Source organism: Morone saxatilis, unplaced genomic scaffold (assembly GCF_004916995.1).
Source record: "Morone saxatilis isolate NCDOM2014 unplaced genomic scaffold, NCSU_SB_2.0 Contig10, whole genome shotgun sequence".
Lineage (NCBI taxonomy): Eukaryota > Metazoa > Chordata > Actinopteri > Moronidae > Morone > Morone saxatilis.
Window position 1 is genome coordinate 16687343 of NW_023339652.1, and position 18155 is coordinate 16705497.

General features: G+C 40.9%; 1 protein-coding gene across 3 annotated transcripts in view; it reads left to right on the top strand.

Moving 5' to 3' along the window:
• Positions 1 to 6461: 6461 nt before the first annotated feature.
• The window catches only part of kcnc2 (potassium voltage-gated channel, Shaw-related subfamily, member 2), a gene marked incomplete at its 3' end in the record, with an annotated part of 86304 nt that continues 74610 nt past the window's right edge, over positions 6462 to 18155 (top strand). For 2 of the 3 annotated variants that reach the window (XM_035679769.1, XM_035679777.1), the window contains 1 exon segment: positions 6463 to 7482. In XM_035679769.1, the coding sequence (XP_035535662.1) occupies positions 6928 to 7482 (555 nt within the window). In that variant the 5' untranslated portion in view covers positions 6463 to 6927. 3 annotated transcript variants of the gene reach the window in all.

Genomic DNA, 18155 nt, shown 5'->3' on the forward strand with positions numbered 1-18155 from the left:
TTGTTTCTAATAACCAACAGGGGGCAGCTCCATGGGCTGCAAAAAGGAAGACTAATAGTATTCAGTCTTATGGAGAAATGACCCTACTTCCACTTGAGTAAACGGTTTCCTTATGAGTTTAGATTCAATTGCTAGTTTCAAGTCTTAAATAGACAGTAAAGTAGGGTATATTAGCTTGGCCATCTTGTAATTGACATTCTCAGTGAGTCCATCCAGTGCAACCATTGATAGTATATATAATGGGTCTATATAGTGAAGCCAATGCTGAGTGTCTTAAAACCTGCATTGTATGTAAAGGCCAGCAGGGGGCGGCTCCAGTGGCTGTAATATCACACTGATCCCATTCACTCTGATGGAGAATATGAGTTCTCACTTGATTTATGAGCTCAGTAAACAGTTTCATAATAAGTTTATGGTCTCAATCTCTAGTTTCAATTCTTCTTCCACACAGCATGATGTTCATTTAGTGAAGTAAGGTCCCATTTATAGTAAAATAAAAAACAACCCTAAAACAGCATATACTTTGCATGTATACTTTGTGATTAACAAGTCATTCTCGGGGAGTCCTTCCATCTTTACGCACTAAACTACTGCACAAAGCAATGGTTTACATTTTGGAGAAATTCATTCTCTTTACTCTGTTACTCCCACTCCTAGCATAAATATTAACATATTAAAATTATGATACTTGAGATTTTTATTGAATCAAATCCAGTGTTAGATGCTGCTTTAGGTGGACATTATTTTAGCAATAGCTATTCAGTGTATAATACATTTTGTATTTGATAGTTTTCACTGCAGTCTGCCATTCCCATGTTTAATTCTACCTGAGCACGAGGGCCATAGGAAATGATGCGTTTAATGCAGCATAATTTTATCTCATTACTAGGCCTCACTGTTTGTTGTTCACTGTCCTACAGTTAAATCAAAGCTGTATTAGGCTACTGCTAATACTAACCAACATGTCCTACTGCTCCTGCTTCACATTAAAAGTATTCAGCTGACTGAAACTATTTGAATGTTAAGCCTCATTTGAAGGCAGCTATATAACGACAGCAGAAGGTTGGTAACAGTTTTTTCATGTTTCTTTTTCTGGATGGCTGCATTGCTTTATACTGCATTAGTTTTGTTGTTATACAGAAGCCCATTTTCATTTGCAATCCTTACCTGTGTGTGTGTGTGTGTTTTGCTCCTGTATGTAAATTTACTTGATGGCGTGCCATGCTGTATAGCTACGTGTGAAAATGAAAAACGAAATGGTCAAACTGCAGGAATCCATTTTTTTGGCAATGTTGTGTAACACTGTGGTGGTTTAGTTAACCTAGAAATTATGTGAATATTATTTTTCTTTGGTTGACTCCAACCTCTGCTGCCTTGTCTTTTCTGAATTTTTCTTAATTCCTGTCTTTTGCTAGTCTCCCAACTTTATAGTGCCCTTTGAAACAAATGTGATGAGAAAATAGTAGTGATGGAAATTATCTCATATGACCTCAAAAGGAACTAAGACACAGAGCTCAGTTGGCCTTTGTATGGTTGCGCTCATACTGTGATAGAAATAAGACCTCAACATGTAAGCGTTTCTTTTTTTTGTCTTTATTTGAAGGGGCATTTTGAAATAGCAGAGTTTATATTTTAGGTTTCAGACAAAGAACTGTCCTTTTGCTCTCTGGATGTCTTCAAAGTCAGCAGGATTGCGTTGTCAGACCTCTGGGAGGGAGGCAGAGGTATTGTGCTTCATCAGATATAAACCCAGCAGACAGTCTGTGCAGGACGGTACAGAAAGTTCAGACTGAAAGACCAGAAAACTCTCCCTGCCTCTGTCTGACAAGGTCACTGCTCTGTAGTTCAGTGAAAGGAATACATTTCAATAGTATACATTTCAATTATTTCTCTGAAACTAAAACTAGATACAATCATTTACTCGTCTTTATTCTACTGACCAGAATTTCTTTTGTCCCGTTGCCTTTGCATTTTCTGTATCAATTCCAACTTCATGTAATGAATTTGAAGAATTCTGTTCTCTTTGTGGCCTAAATTAGATTATTCATTTATCAAGCATCATTTTTCCTATGATATAGTTTGAAATAAGACATTGGAACTGGCTTTTCTTTTCTCAAAATCCTCTACTTAGAAAACATTGAGCATAATCATATCATACCCTATTCTTGCATTTCTGATTGATGTTATTGTGAACCTGGACTGAAACCAGCCAAGGCTGCCTGTCTAGCCTTCAGCCCCCCCAGGGACTGATCCGTGGCTCTACTTGGGGAAAATGGACTGGCCAAGGACCTTGGCTTTCCAATAGACTTTGTTTTTTTTTGTACTCTCCAGTTCCCGATAAAGATCAGCAATCTGGCTGCTCTATTTTTAGTGAAGATATTACAGGGAGGGAAGGGGGGGGACTCTGAATGCTATTTGCTTCCTGGATTGGTCAGCGCAAGAATGGCTCTTTATAGGCAAGGACCGTCTTGACCCACTATAGTCCCAAATACTTTGTCTTCTGTGATGAATGGCCTCATTAGTAAAACATTAAAAGGCCTCAACACCCCAATTTCAAAATTCACCAGCTGGTTCATTTTAAATTGAAATGGGAAGCAGCAGTGAGTAAATGAGTAATGTCATCACAGTAGATGTTTTTCAAAGAGTTCATGTACTGTATGAACTAAATTGACCTATCTTGGTCGGTTGACCCTGAAACTACACTGGAAATGTAATTGATGTAGAATGGTTTATTTTCTTAAGGAACTCCACAGCAGGTCCGTCGGGTGCAGTGGCAATCATACTCCACTCGTTGGTACACTCGAGTTAAAGCCAAATCCACTTACAACTAAGAGGGCACCTGGGGAGTGCAGACCAAGTGTTGTTTCTGCACTCATGTTTCAGGTGGCTGTAATGTTTTCTTGTACGTTAAGTCACAGCATATCATTCTCTCTCGCAACAAATTCAGTTCATTTTGGCATAACACCAACACCAGTGTTACAATTGACCTATCTCGCAATGTTAACGAAAGTGAGAAATAATTTTTCCCATGCTTCTCTCTTCCCTATATATAACTTTCAATACTGTATATTATAAATACTGGTGGCATAGAAACCCCAAACTGTCAATTCACTTTATGAGATTATTACTCATAATGTTCAGTAACATTATAATTGACCACAGATGGTATCTTCTCTGTGTCTGTAGAAATACAGCCTGTTTGACTGCATGCATTAGATTGAGTCAAGCAAGTATGAAAGCTCGACTAAAGATTGTTGCTGGTCATATGAACAAACAGGGTTTGTGGTCAGATGATACACTGATGCAGCCACAGCAGTTGCTGCTTCTTTCCATTGTGTTCCATTGTAGCTTAATGGAACCTGAGTGAATAAACCCTTACCCTAAAACCGTTTGTCCTGCTTCACCAACTTATCTTCTCCCCTCCCCAACAGTAGCTTGCAATTGATACATTTTCACAACAGAAACTAGCAAAGTAGTGCAATAGGATAAACAAATATTGACTTCTCAAAAGTTGAAACAATCTCCTAGATGAGGACACATGTTCATTTCCATATCAGTATACAACCTTTAAAGTGTAATCACAGCCTTCAATTCTGCTAGCTCCCTCCCTCTCAGCAAATTAATAAAAAAGCACCAGAGACCTCCAAAGGACATTGTCTTTAGGGGTCGTGGTGTTGATACCGACCAGATTCACAGACTGAGGCTGGAGCTGAAGCTGGATCTCACGTACTGCATCTACATTCCAAATCTCTATGTTGGCAACATGGGTGAACAGCTGTCACTATAAATGGGAATCTCCTCTGTCTCTGTCACTAGTGTGAGGCAATTAATGGATGGACAAATTAATTTACTTGATTCCAATTTGGATTGTAGACCAGTTCCCTCTGCCAGTTTAGGCCCAATTAATTCAGAAGAGCTATTAAAATTTTGACCAAGATATGTCAGCATAATTTATACTGAAATAAAATGATAATTTTAAAAAACGTAATTTATTGTTTATTTCCATTTTTAAATCCAGAAAAATATATTTTTCTCAGCATTTGATCAAGACAAGTAATGAGTAATTAGGTTACTCAGAGGTTGCAGTTTTACAAAGCAGCCTTACATCAGAGAATAATGATGCATGTAATTATAGGCAAGCTGCCTGCCGTGTCTCCTTGTTGATTGAGCTGTGCTTGGATTCCCTAAAGATGTCACTTTTTCCTCCTCGTACGCTGTGGTGAGTGGAGACTGTCAGATGATAGGCCTTATGGTAGACAGCTGCGTCCCTGTTCTTATCCACAGAACCTTTCAGTTTCAAGTGTGCAGAGGTTTCTTAGAATCTCTTTCTCTCATAATACCTTTTGGGTTCCCTTCCACATCCAGTTCAACGAAGCTCTAGCTTAACATGTCCGTGTTCATCTGTGTATTTATGACGCTTCATCACCTCTTCATTCAGACAGGAATGCAGTTAAAAACACATTTCTCCACAGATGTTGTTTTCATAGAAACGCTCTGATTGGCTCTATATTGTTGCACTTGCGTAGATCTTTTTTTGGGCTTGATTTGGGACCCAATGTTGAACTTCCCACGTGGCAGTTTACAAAACAAATTATGTTTTTTTATTATTCCAGTTGATATTATGCCTACATTGTGCATACTCTTAAATAAAGTTTGTTAACTCAAGTATTGTTACTGTTAATGAAACATTGCATTAGTTCAGTCAGAGCACAGAAAACTCACTTTCATCATCAGCTGCTTCCTTCTAACTTCACCATCTATGACTCCTTCTTCACCTGCTTGGCTACCAGCTGACTTGTATCATTAAAGATCCTGTGCTTTAGTGGCACCTAGTGGTGGTCAATTGCAGATTGATTGTGACTGCTTCACCCTCCTCTTCCAAGCACAAAGGAGAAACGATGTTGGTCCGAAATGCGCAAAAAACACCAACACCCCTGTCTACAGCCAGTGTTTGGTTTGTCTGTTCTGGGCTACTGTAAAAAACATGGTGGTTCAACATGGCGGAATCTGTAGTAGGCGACCCACGGTTCATTCCAAGGTAACAAAAACACACAATTCCTATGTTCTGGTGATTATACACTAATGAAAGTATGCTTGTGAATATTATATTCCATAATAGATCCTCCTAAATGTTACACACTGGACCTTTTCAAATCCTATTCATGCAGTTGTACAGCAAGGCCTTTATAACCGGACACATTTCACTTTTACTATGCTGATACCTTCATACCAGCTCCATTTGACAGCTCCCTCCACCACCTCAATCTCCTCCTCTTATGTGCTTAAACATTTGGTTTTGTTATTTTGTAAGAAATGTTTGTTCATATATGCATTATTGTTTTGTGACACCTATAGAGTGAAGAGCTAAAGCACTGCTACTGTCTCTCTAACTATATCTAATAGTACTAATTATTAACATTAATACTAGTATTGTTACTTTTGACCCTACCTCTTGTACAGCTAATAATTATTAGAATTATAACTAATTATGTGTGTTATCAATTAGTCTGTCACTTATTTTCACTCTTAATCAATTAATCATTATGTCAATAAAATAATAAAAACAACCACAATTTTCTAAATCCTGAGCTGACATATTCACATTGCTTGTTTTGTCCCAAACCCTGAAGATATTTAGAATGAGATAACTGGCACCTTCACATTTTAGAAGCTGGAACCCCAAAAACTGTATTGATTCTCAAAATAATTGATGGACAAATCAACTAGTTTCAGCCCTATTCCACCACCACCGGGACTGTTGCCCTGTAAAGTCAGAGGGTCATATTTCACATGTACCTAGTGTCAGGGATAAAGGCACTTGTTCAAAGCCCATTCAGCAGCTAGATGCTGCAACAGAAGGGATTAATCCAGTCTTAGCCATGTGCTCATTGTTTATACAGGCATCTGGAAAGTGGATGTTAAGGCTCTAAAGACAAGGCAGTGCCTCATTCTGTGATGCTCAGAGGAAAAAGTTCATCTCCTCTTAAACACACATGTGAAATCCCATAGGCCTGGATCAGAATAAATTAATCCATTTAAACCTGTAATGCCAGGTAGTAATCATAACCCACTGGAATCATTTAAGGATAAAAACAAAGGATGCTGTAAGCTACTTGTCTTTAAATGACTTGTTGACGGAAGACAGGCTTAAATCACAGTTATTGTTGGTATCCCTGCTTTAAATTTCTAAGTCAGTTGAGAGTTTATCATCTGTAAAATTAAAATTGTTTTCGGTCCTATTATTTCTCAGCCCCCAGTATCAGTTTTCTGATTGGTTGTTGTATGTAACTGAAGCAGCTTAAAGGAGAAAAACCCTGTCTCAGGATGCAACAGTCCCCTCTGGTTTGTGAGAACACCGGAGATGAGCGCTGATTAATTTCTCCGAAGCCAACTTCTGATTTTATAAAACAAAGAAACAACAACATTTGAGTGTAACTACAAAGGTGTGTACTGGATGCCTGTTCTTCCCAAGGAGTGATGAGTAAAGAGCGGGCATTACTTTTTTTTGAAAGGAACGTTACATATTCTTGAGTAACGAGTCCGACGCTGACGAGCGGTGGTGCGTCTTGGAGAGGGCAGGGACGCCGGAGACGCGCAACGGCAGCAGCAGCGCAGTCTGTTTGGAGCCACCGGTTGAGATCATTCAACACTCCGAGCACTGACTGTCTGAGCGGATTGTGGGATACAAATCGACGACCTCCCCCTACCCAGAATCTCCCTTAACAAACGATGGACATCCTCCTAGGCCCCCTAAATAGCCACGAAAGCGTCGGATGAGTGAAATCGGAGATGCTGCGCACCACGGCCAAAATCCTGGAGCTTTTTTGAACTGGACTGTGGGTGTGTGCGCGTCGGGCTCGCCGTTACCTCCGGACTGCACTCGCCAACTTCCCCCGCTTTCCATCAAGTCATGTCTGATACAGAGCGATGGGCAAGTTTGACGACAACGAGAGGATAATCCTCAACGTCGGGGGCACCAGACACGAAACCTACAAAACCACCCTGAAGACCCTGCCGGGGACGCGACTGGCCCTGCTCGCCTCCGACTCGGACATCGACTCGGTGCTGGATCAGCTGCAACAAGTCCCCGGCTTCATCGAGTACAACGCGCGGACCAACGAGTACTTCTTCGACCGCCACCCGGGCGTCTTCGCCTACGTGCTCAACTACTACCGCACCGGGAAACTCCACTGCCCGGCGGATGTGTGCGGACCGCTGTTCGAGGAGGAGCTCTCCTTCTGGGGCATCGATGAGACGGACGTGGAGCCCTGCTGCTGGATGACATACCGGCAGCACCGGGACGCGGAGGAGGCTCTGGACGTGTTCGAGCTCAACGTGGACAACGGGGACGAGGACGACGAGATAGGGAAGAGGCTCGGCATTGAGGATGTGGCTGCCGACGGTAATGTCAGCCTGTGGAGGAAGTGGCAGCCGGTGATCTGGAATCTATTCGAGGATCCCTACTCCTCCAGGGCTGCGAGGGTAAGGGCGCACCGCTGCGTCTGGGGCTCTCCAAACACACACAATAACCCCCACTTCACACCTCACTCCCCAGCTGCTTCTCATTCACAGAAACACACTCTACAACATGCCCATTAAACAAGTGTTTTAACCCAACATTTCCCCGAAAGAGTAAAGAAAGTCATTTAGAAGTTGATATAAAGTCTCCAAAACTTGCTTTCCTCTAAAAATGATCTGTTCCGCAGTGTGTGAGATCATTTCTTTCCAACCTCTCACTTAGTTTGAATTAAATTGACATAATATTTCTATTCATATTTCTCTACTTAAGCAGTCTGCCTTATTTTGACCTATTTCCAGATAGTGACATTTGCTTTAGAACCTGATTTGGGAAGAGGTGAAATTATCACTTAAAAAAAAGCAGATTTTTCATTTGTTATAAGCAAACAAGGTGTTAACACAGGATGGATATTCTTAGCAGCAGTGTATTTTAGATGTGTAGGCCTGTGCCAAACAGAGGCTATAGCCTACATTTGTTGCACTCTGATGCTGTTTATTTCAGTCATGCATCCTATATCTGTGTTACTCTGTTGTTCCTGTTGCAAGGGTTTTGTTTATTGGGTTACAGCTCTAGAAATGTCATTTCAACACTCACAGCCTGTTAGTTAGCCGTTTAGATCTCATTCAGTGCTCATTTCTGCTCCAAAGTGCCTCCCAGAAAATTTCTGATAAAAACAAAGGAAATGTGTGGGACTTTTATCTTTTCCAAAATTAGCGCTGTGCCTCATGCTGGGAATAGAAGAGATATAAACTTAGAGGCCACATGTGGCATCTTTGTCATTCCTTTTTGATCATCATTAGTTTTTTTCTCATACTCAGGCACAATGGGAAAGTGTGTGTGACAAATAACAAGTTGGAATTTTGAAGCTTTACCTGATGGAGTGCAGTTCAAAAGCATGCAGGCTGAGATTAGACATCCCAGTCGACAAACCCATGTGCATTTTTCTGTCTTTTTGAATATTTAAGGCCAGGACGTTAGTCAGTTGTTCACTGTACACTGTTCCAGTGTGTTGAATGGACTTAATGTCAGCATATAAAAGGGCGGCACATCTGCAACAGTTGTCCCTTAGGTTGAATTACCTTTCATTTTAGATCTTCACTAAAAATGAATGCTGACATGTTGTAGTTGGTGATGAAAACGCTCCAAAGCTAAAATCTTAAATAATTTTTTAAGGTTTGACTGATGAGGGTTTCGTCACAAAAGGAAGAAAACTCCTGCTGATGTTTTATATCTGCTGTCAGTGACAAAGTACCTGTTGTGATGTCACTGATTGGGGTGTGGTCAGAGGTGACATTGCCTGAAAGTTTCAACCCCCAGAGAGCAGCGCTGCAGCAGGTTTCTGCTCTACAGTTTATGCAATTCAATGTAGTTTCACTATTTAAGGGCCAGTCTATATACCAAAAGTAGTTTCACTTTAACTTGTGGTTGCTGATATTTTGCAGTGATATTATTTGTTATTATATGCTATACAGTACTTTGTGTACTGTAGTCTTTATATTTTCACCCTCACAAATCTCCTTAACAGCATTTAAAGGAATAGTTCTGCATTTTGGGAAATACACTTATTTAATTTCTTGCTGAGAGTTAGTTGAAAAATCTATACCATTCTTATGTCTGATGGTTAGCTTAGCTTAGCATAAAGACTGTAAACAAGGGAAAACAGGGAGTCCCCACTGGTTGCCTGGCAACCTCAAGGTTGCATCCTCATACAATCACAGCTAATCATTTATACACCATTTCTGTAAGGATTAAACAAATGAGATGTAAGATGCTAATGTGTGAGCTTTGGAGGTGGACTTGCCTTTTGGAGTAAACCTTACAGTTTCTCAGTGCTTCCAGCTTCGGCAAGCTAACCGGCTGCTATCTTTAGCCTTATATTTACCGTAAAGATGTGGTATCAATCATCTCATGTAACTCTCAGCAAGAAAGCAAACAAGAGTATTTCCCGCAATCCTTTAAACCATTATAGGATGCTAAAATTCTCAACAAATTTTAGATAAAGTTCTTCTGGATTTAGCAGCACTTTGAAAGCCATGTCAGACCAACAATGATGCTGCAGCAAAAAACGCTGTCAGAAGGCTCAAGGAAGTAAAAGAAACGTTGTACGGCCTGACCCTGAGCTTTACTTTAGCCACAGTAAAATGCAACATAATTCAGTAACACACTGTGTTAAGCACATGCACATACCAGTTAGAATAGTGTGTAGTGCGTCCCTTAGTATTGTGCTGATGAGAAAATGATTACTGCTGTGATGACCTTTTCCCAAAATTGCACACACGATGTTTGACTACCTGTACTTAATCAGGCTATCACACACAACGCTTTCGAGTAAAATTTTCATTGTGAATTCTTCCCAGAAGTTGATATTAGTCAATTATTAGTCTAACTTCATGGTAGGGGTCACTCCTTTGAAATGATCTAGCCCCTTACTACTTTGTGAAGTGGGTTGTTAAACTATGTGTGGCCATGGTTTGAATGCTATTTCAGAGACTATTTACCTGCCAACAAAAATTCTGGGAAAAGTTTTTTTTATGTTTCACAATCATATCGTCATAGTTAGTCAAACAATAGCAGTTTGTCTCCCCACTAGCTGCTACCATAGTTCACCCCTTTATTCTGCATTTGTCCTACATTAGTGCTAAATACAGTGGAAGTAGAAGTGCCCCATTGTTGTACGAATATCCTGGAGTTACAGTATTCCCAGAATTCTTGTGATGAGTCAGTGCCTGGCACCAGTGATCAGTTTGGCCTGTTGATCTAATTCAAAACTGTTTAACTGTTTCCTCCATCACCCAGTTCCAGGGTACGCCTCTCATCTACATTTTTAACAAAATGGCAGGGGTTGGGCTGAAGGAGTGTGTGTGTGTGTGTGTGTGTGTGGTATTGGCACTGACCTTGCCCTATACGACTTCTCGTCCTTCTCTCACAATCCATCAGCTAACTTTCGGCAAAGATGAGGGCAGAGATTTGTTTTAATGTGTGAAAGAATGATATTACACCACAGTTACATTTGAGGTTAGATTACATTACAGTTACTTTACAGCCTCTAACCCAGCCACCATTTTTAAAGGGAAACTGTAGATAACCTGTCACTGTTTTTCCTAGTACTCTTCCACCAAATTTCATTGGTAATTTCTTGGAAATGTTTTCTGGCAATTACCCTGCTGACAGAGGAACTAGCAGTGATGTATCAGCGGTAAATATTGAGTTAGTTTCAGCGATGCTTCGCTGGCAGAAGGGAGTTGATGGAGCTGAATGCTTGTGTTTACAACACGCATACATCTGTCTCCCTGCACCAACACTCACCCAGTATGCACACACAGAGATGAAGTCACGCCACATTTCCCAGTACCACAGAGGCATCTGTTTCTGTTAGTGCCTTCAAACCTCTGTTGCCTGCATTGTGAGCCACATTCCCTGATGGCGATGATGCTCCACCTGCAGCCATGTTAGGCCTCAGTTTGGTGTCACGGTGGCAGCACGCAGAGATGCCTAAACGCTTCCTCTGTTATTAAAGGCCAGCTGGCTTTTTGTTAATACAACTCCCATACACAGAAAGAGGCTCTGTTTATGTGTGTGAGAGAAAGAGAGGTGGTGTGAAAGCAAGTGTTTGTGTGTCTAAAAGAGGGCCCTCGGGGGCACTAATCCGCCCCCTGACAAGGCGTTAGGCGAGAGTAATGTGAAATTATCCTCCATGGAAATGAAAGGTGTGATTTCAGCCTGGTGACCCATGCCAGAGGAAAGCTCCGTCCTCTTACACACTTAACCTTTGACACCACAGAGGTGGCAGTATTAACTGTTAAGTGCTCTTTCACAACAGAAATGTGGTATAGTGGTGAATTAAAGAGTTGGATAGATAAATCATTTACATCTAAACATTAATCATATATGGCAATCAATCAAAGTGATAGACCAAAATGATTTAGGTGGGTGATTCCTACATCATACAGTACTTCACTAGGAAATAGTTTATGTCACTGAATCATTTGTTTCAAATTGAATGTTTAAGTATATAGAAAACAACACGTTCATGAGCAGAAAAGTCTACTGTATCTGCATGCCATGTGTACGTTGAAAGAGTTATTGACAACATTTCATGGCTCCAAAGATGGCGATAGGAGGAAGAGATGCAACAAAGGTCGGACTCAAACCAGGGACATTGCGAGTCACAAAATTTTAACCACTAAGCCACAGGGGCATCCCAAACCCACATGATTTGAATGAAGCAGTTAAACCATCCAATTTATATCTTGTTTTTAATGTCATTCTCATATATTCAAGTGGTTCCCGCTGACCACTGTGTTACTGAGTTTACAGTTCTGAGTATCTTCTTTTGACGAGGACAGAAACATTAAAGGTTCCCTGTGGAGTTTTCTTGTAAATTAAAAGTTATGTTACTCACCAAATCACATTGTTTCTCCATCAGATTTAACAAAATCATATTTGTTTCCCCTCATAAGAGTTTGAATCCTGCATTGTTTATATCCATGTTTACAGTATTAGGGCTGTGTATTGGCAGGAATCTGTCGATACAATACGTATCACAATATATACAGTATAAGATTAACTTTTTTTATCCAACCATAACCGTGGGATCTGCCTTTGTACACTGCTATCTATCGTCTTTTTAAACTGATTCACCCAAATCTTTGTATTACTGAAATTTTTTTTAATTGTAAGCCATTGGTCAGCTCTTTTGGCAAATAGGCCAATGAAAATAAAAGAAGGTGTTGTTTTCCCAGAGCAAACAGAGCTGAAACTTTAAGAGTTTCTAATGTTAGCTCAGTATGTGTTTAGTAAAAGCATACTGCAAAATATTTTTTACCAACAGCTCCTGTAACCTGCTCTTCAATTAAACACATGTAGTACACTGTCAGGGAGGGAGGGCAAGCAAAAAAGGCCCTCTTTGCAACAGGAGTGACAGGGTTTATGGGAAATGTGGTCTTAATTTTTAGAGGCAGTAGCACTATCAGCATGGCAGAGCAGCGATCCTCTTCATCGTGGCCTCATTTGTTTCCAGTAATTACAGTATATCTCAACTAATATGACAAGTCTCCACAAACAGCAGCTTGATTAACAGCTTAATGACTGATCACAGATCAGTTGTCTGTGGCTGTCAGAAAGCCTTTCATGAGTTTGTTTCTCCAGGTAAGCTGAAAAACACAAAAGTCTCATCTGTCCCTTTAACCAACTCATCTATGAGTGTTCATGTGCCAGCAGTCAGCGGTAGCAGGCGTGTTTCTCTGGGCTCCCCACGCTGTTTCTATTGTTGTAGCCATCCTGTTCTCTCTTCACTCTCAATGCTGCCTCTTTAATCTGCATGCAGTGTGTTTTAACAGTGGCTGTCGGTGTGTTCACCTGTCTGTGTGAGACAGACAGAGAGTTTCTGGTTGATTTTCCTCATGTCTATGATTGTGTAGAGAATATATGGCTGTTTTCTATGTATGTGTGTGTAGGTGTATGTGTTCTCCTATGTGTTAATCTGTTTGTTTGTCCTTCTCATATCTCTAGTTGGCCATTGCTGGATTGGGATGGTAACAAAAAACAAAACAATAAAGAAATAACACACACCACCTTTTTCATTTCCCATGTCTGCGCTCTGAGGCAGAGGTTTAGCTGATGCCTGACTTTGTAGTCCCCCCCCACCACCGCCACCACGTCACCCTCACCCACTCCCCCTCCCCCCATCCTCCCATGATCCCATCTGAGACTGCAGCTTGCTTTCTTCCACTTAAGAGGTTAAAAACCCAAACCGTCTGAGTGCCGCCTGCCGCACGCCTGAAGATACCAAAGCCAGGCTGCACGCTCAGCCTGCCTGTTGTCATGGCAACATCATCACTCATCACCACAGCCTGTTTTCATTCAGATCCGTCCGGTCTGTGAAACTGATTGATTTCAGAAACCTGCTCGACCATGAACCCCTTATTGTTTAGTAACCCCTTGTGTGCTAGCTTGTTAGTTTTGAGGCAGCGATGCAAAGAAGGGTGAGGGAGCATCACTAACACAACCGATCCATGTGTGCATGTCTGTTTAACTGTTTGCAATGTCAAAGGTGACAACATAGTGATGTGCTTTAGTCTACTTGTTCTTCTTGTTTAACCAGAGCTACAGGTGTACGAGGGCCCACCTGCCTTACCCAAAAGCCCTGTTAAATCATATTGTGCAGAGTCTGAGGTTGTAGGAGGCCAGCAAATGCGGATGATCTGCTGCAAACAGACGGCAAGGCCTCGCTGAGTAAATAGAGTCTGACGTGTAAACAGCAGCAGACCTGACGCTGGGTAGGAGAGCAGGGCAAATGGCTGCCCGAGCGTGGGCGGTGACGGCATGCCGCTGGGCATGTTTGTAGCCGCTGCCAGTCACGTTAATCTGCCCTGCCAATCATCATCCTGTGCTGCTTTGGTTGACTATAATAGCTCAGTGTACAGGAGTAGTGTGGAGGGCTGCAACTAGGGTAATTAGGAGAGAGGTTTCGTATGAGGAAGACTTTCACATTAACAGTGTTGGTTGTGTTAAAGGTGTGAGATGACAGCTTCTTTATTCAACATTTGGGGGTGTATTAGTTGCTAAGCACTCATCACTACGGTGGTCATGCACTGCAGTTTGCGTTTTATCACCTGTCAGTTGTGCAGTGTGGTATCTTTGACATCTTCTTTACTGGCAGGGCACATAAGTCACTTTGGTTAGTTTCTTAAAATGTACATGGGTTAGGTAACCCCTAACCCTAACATCTGTGACATCATCCATGCATGTATGGTTACGTTTGAAATTTTATAGGTGCTCTGACAAGTTACCAGTCATCGGTCAGATGGTGGGGAAGCCTGTGAGGAACTGAAGTGTTACAAGCAAGCAGCAACCACCATGGCTGACTGTAAGAGGCTGAAACACCTGTCAGTCACGCAGATATGTCAAAACATACTTCTGTTTAAGCTTGTATTCCCTTAATTGCATAATGATTATCCAAATTACCAACACATTAGGTACATGGAATATAAAGGTAACCACTGAGATTGTAATTACACAGTCTGAGAGATAGTATTTTGGAAGTCAGTAGTTAGTGGCTATTAAAGCTGAAAATGGATTAAACTATACTATACTACTACTTAAAAATTGGATAGGAAAGCTGAAGATAGACAGAAAAGGGGGAAAGAGGGACGGGACGGCACGCAGCAAAGGGCCACAGGCCAGACTGGAAACCTATGGCTGTTGCAGCGAGGACTTAGCCTTGGCACACAGGGCGCCATCTCCATCAGGCAAGCCATCAGGGCACCCTGATGTCACTTTTGAAAAAAAGAAATAATACAATATTTCTCTTACAAATTAAAAGTGGAATTAATTAGCACCCTTGCTCAATTCAATACATTCAAGGGTTGACGTTACAGCCTTACTTGGTCTGGTATGACCAGTAGCTTATGATAGACAATGTTGGCTAAATTAGCTAACTTTAAATAAATCTCTACTGCTACTATTACACTACATATTGAAATGTCACAGATAAACATTTTAATGGTTTTATTACGAAAGTAAATCAAGCAGTAAACTAACTAGCTAACCAGCAGACATATGTGTTGTTTCCTGCTTATGGACCCATTCCAAGAGAATTTTGGAAAATGAAGGGAAATTTAATCTGCCATTATTCTGAAATTTTCCCCTTGTGGTCACTTGTGGCAAAGACAGAATACAGTCTAAAGTTACTCAGTCTTGCCTTAAAGGAACTTAATAGCAGCTTAAGGATAATTCCATTTATTTTATTACAAAGTGAATCTTGTATTCATAGTTTTGGCCATGTTATTTGCTGATCTGGGAATGCAGTGGATTTGATTAAAAGAACACAGACGGGGTAAAGAACATAAACACAAACAGTCAGGCAATCAGATTGTTGTTGTTAGCAAACCCACAGGTAAGTTGAACCTATTTGGATAAATTAACGGAGCTAAATGTTAAAATTATTACCCAAACTGTGGTAAAAACCCTCCTTGTTATTAAAGACAGTTTGCGTGTGCTCACTTTTGGCTTCACCTCTAAAGAAAGTTAGTTATATATCTGATCTTTTCCTGTCAGACTTTAATGTCGCCATGTTCTGGGATCTCAGCGAACTACAAAAAAATATGACCCAAGTTTTTATAAACAGGAATTATCTTTTAAGTCGCATTGACTCAGCTGCTTGGTTTAGCCATCACAGAAATTCCTGTTCATGCTTACTTTTGTGAACAGGATATGATGTAGTTTCATCACTATTTATCAATTCACAAAAAGCAGAAGTGCAGGAATCTGTCTTTGTGTGCATACAAAAGAGAAATAGAGAGGCCTGATGGATAGTTAATGAAGACTCGCTCAGTATGCATGATTGGACCCCTTGCATCACAGTTGTTAGCTATATACAGCATCCCATCAGGCCTTGCTCTCGCTATCTGTCTGCCGCTCTCACCCGTTCTCTCCCACACATACTTGCACTCTCTCCACTGAAATGCAGAACATGCTCATTCTTTCTCTCTTGCAAATGCACTTTTAAATTATTAGTTAAGTAGATTAAAGTGCCAGATTTGGCATACATGATGATGGTGTTACTCTGAGACCTTAAACTGTGTCACTATGACTGATCCCTTCCCTTTCTGTGGCCTTTTTTCAATCTTTGTAATAGTTGTAGAATATTTAGCTATAAAAAGGAGAGAGGCAGTAGGGATGATGTACCAATACCTTAAAGGATAAAAGAGTAATGGATTGTGGGTGACCATTGCTATGGAGACCTCTCCGTCCTTGATGCAATAGGCAGAAATAAAGCTTTCAGAAAGCTCAGTTTTGCAAATTTGGGATGACGTTGGACACCAGTTGGCATGATATGCATTTGATTATGAATGAAGCATTTTGAAGCATGAGTGCATGTATTTCTTTCAATGACGGCAGAGCTCCTCTTTGTCTCATTTTTACAGGTTTCTACAGGTGTTAATTCAACAGAGCGGCTGACTTGAGTGGTGCTATTTGTTAACTCACTCACACCCACCTTCTTCCTACATTATCTAGGCTGGGTTTCTACAGGTGCATGCCTGGGGAAAAAAAGCAGAGCATGGGTTAGTCATCAGACCGAGTTAATTGTTAAATTGCTGTGTGTATGTAGTGGAAATATGTGGGAAGAGACTTCACGGCGTGACAGTCACCTCAAAATGGAAGACGTGGTGGTGGTTTTCACAAAATGCATATGACTCAGTGTTAGCCAAATTGAGCTTTATTGCTCAATTTGCAAACAGCCATTGATGTCACCATGAGTGAGGACTGCGAGGAGTGCTGCCGAAGCTTGAACGGATCAAAGAGGAGGAGACAGGTCCTGTTCTTTGATGTCCATCTCAGCAGCAGAACACCCTGCCAGATACTGGATTATACAGTAGATAGATATGCTTCAGAAGTGCACTTAGGAATGTTAGGTTAGATAAGAGTTATGTATCATGCATTTATGGATGTGATGGCACGCATGCTAAAGGTGTGCTCTACCCGTCTTCTGTGCACTGCCCGTCAACCGCCAAGAGGGGCCCTGATGTGGCCCCCTGAGCTCAATGAGTTATAACAGACGTGCCATTTGTTTTGGCTGAATGCTTAATAATTAATGCTCATCCAATCACTCTAAAAGATTGAGCGCTTCCCAAGGACAATGGAAAGTTCTTTTGTCTGGCACAATTTGCACAACCCTGACGCTAAAGCATTAAAAGGTAATTAATAAATCAGACTTTCAGGCTGATTTGAGTTCCTTTCTCTGTCTGCCATTGAGTTGCTGTCTTACAAAACACAGCGTGAATTTAATGAGAGTAAGTTAAGTTTGCGGTTTACCAATTGAGCCCCCGTTATTTTCATTAAATCTCTTAAATAGCTAAAGAGTTTTTTCCACATGGCTTCAGAATTTATAGCTATTGCAGTTTATTGAGTAAGAAAAGATTATGTTATGATTTTGGTAAAGGTCCAGTGTGTAACATTTAGGAGGATCTGTTGTTAGAAATTCAATGTAATATTTATAGATATGTTTTCATTAGTGTTTTTGTTACCTTAGAATGAGAAATTTCTATCCACAAAAACTACAAGTCATCCTTTTACAGTAGTCCAGAAGGGACAAATTAAACACTGGCTCTACATAGGGGCATTCGCATTTTCTGCACAATTTGCACAAAAGCATAGTCTTTCCTCCGCGCTTAGAAGGCTAGGGTGAAATGAGGGAGTTGCGATCTGCAACTACACCACTAGATGTCACTAAATCCTACACACTGGACCTTTTAACATCGACATATGTGTTTGACAAGATTTTCCCAGTAAGCACTGATTTTTTTGTGTGTGATTTGCTGGTCTAATTGTTTGAGCGTTGGTGGTCACAAAGAACGCCAAAGGCCCTATCTGCAGCCGTGTCTGGGTTGTCCATTCTGAGCTACTGTTGAAATTTGGTGGTTCAACATATCGGACTCGTAAAGGAGGATCCACACTATCTGTAGAAAAAAATGGCTCATTGTAAGGTAATAAAAATGAATCATATATTTAGGTGATTATACACTAATGAAAACATACCTATGAATATTATATTCCATTTCTGCCAATAGATCCTCCTAAATGTTACACACTGGACCTTAGAACTGGTGTTTTCAACAACAGTGATCTATTAGGT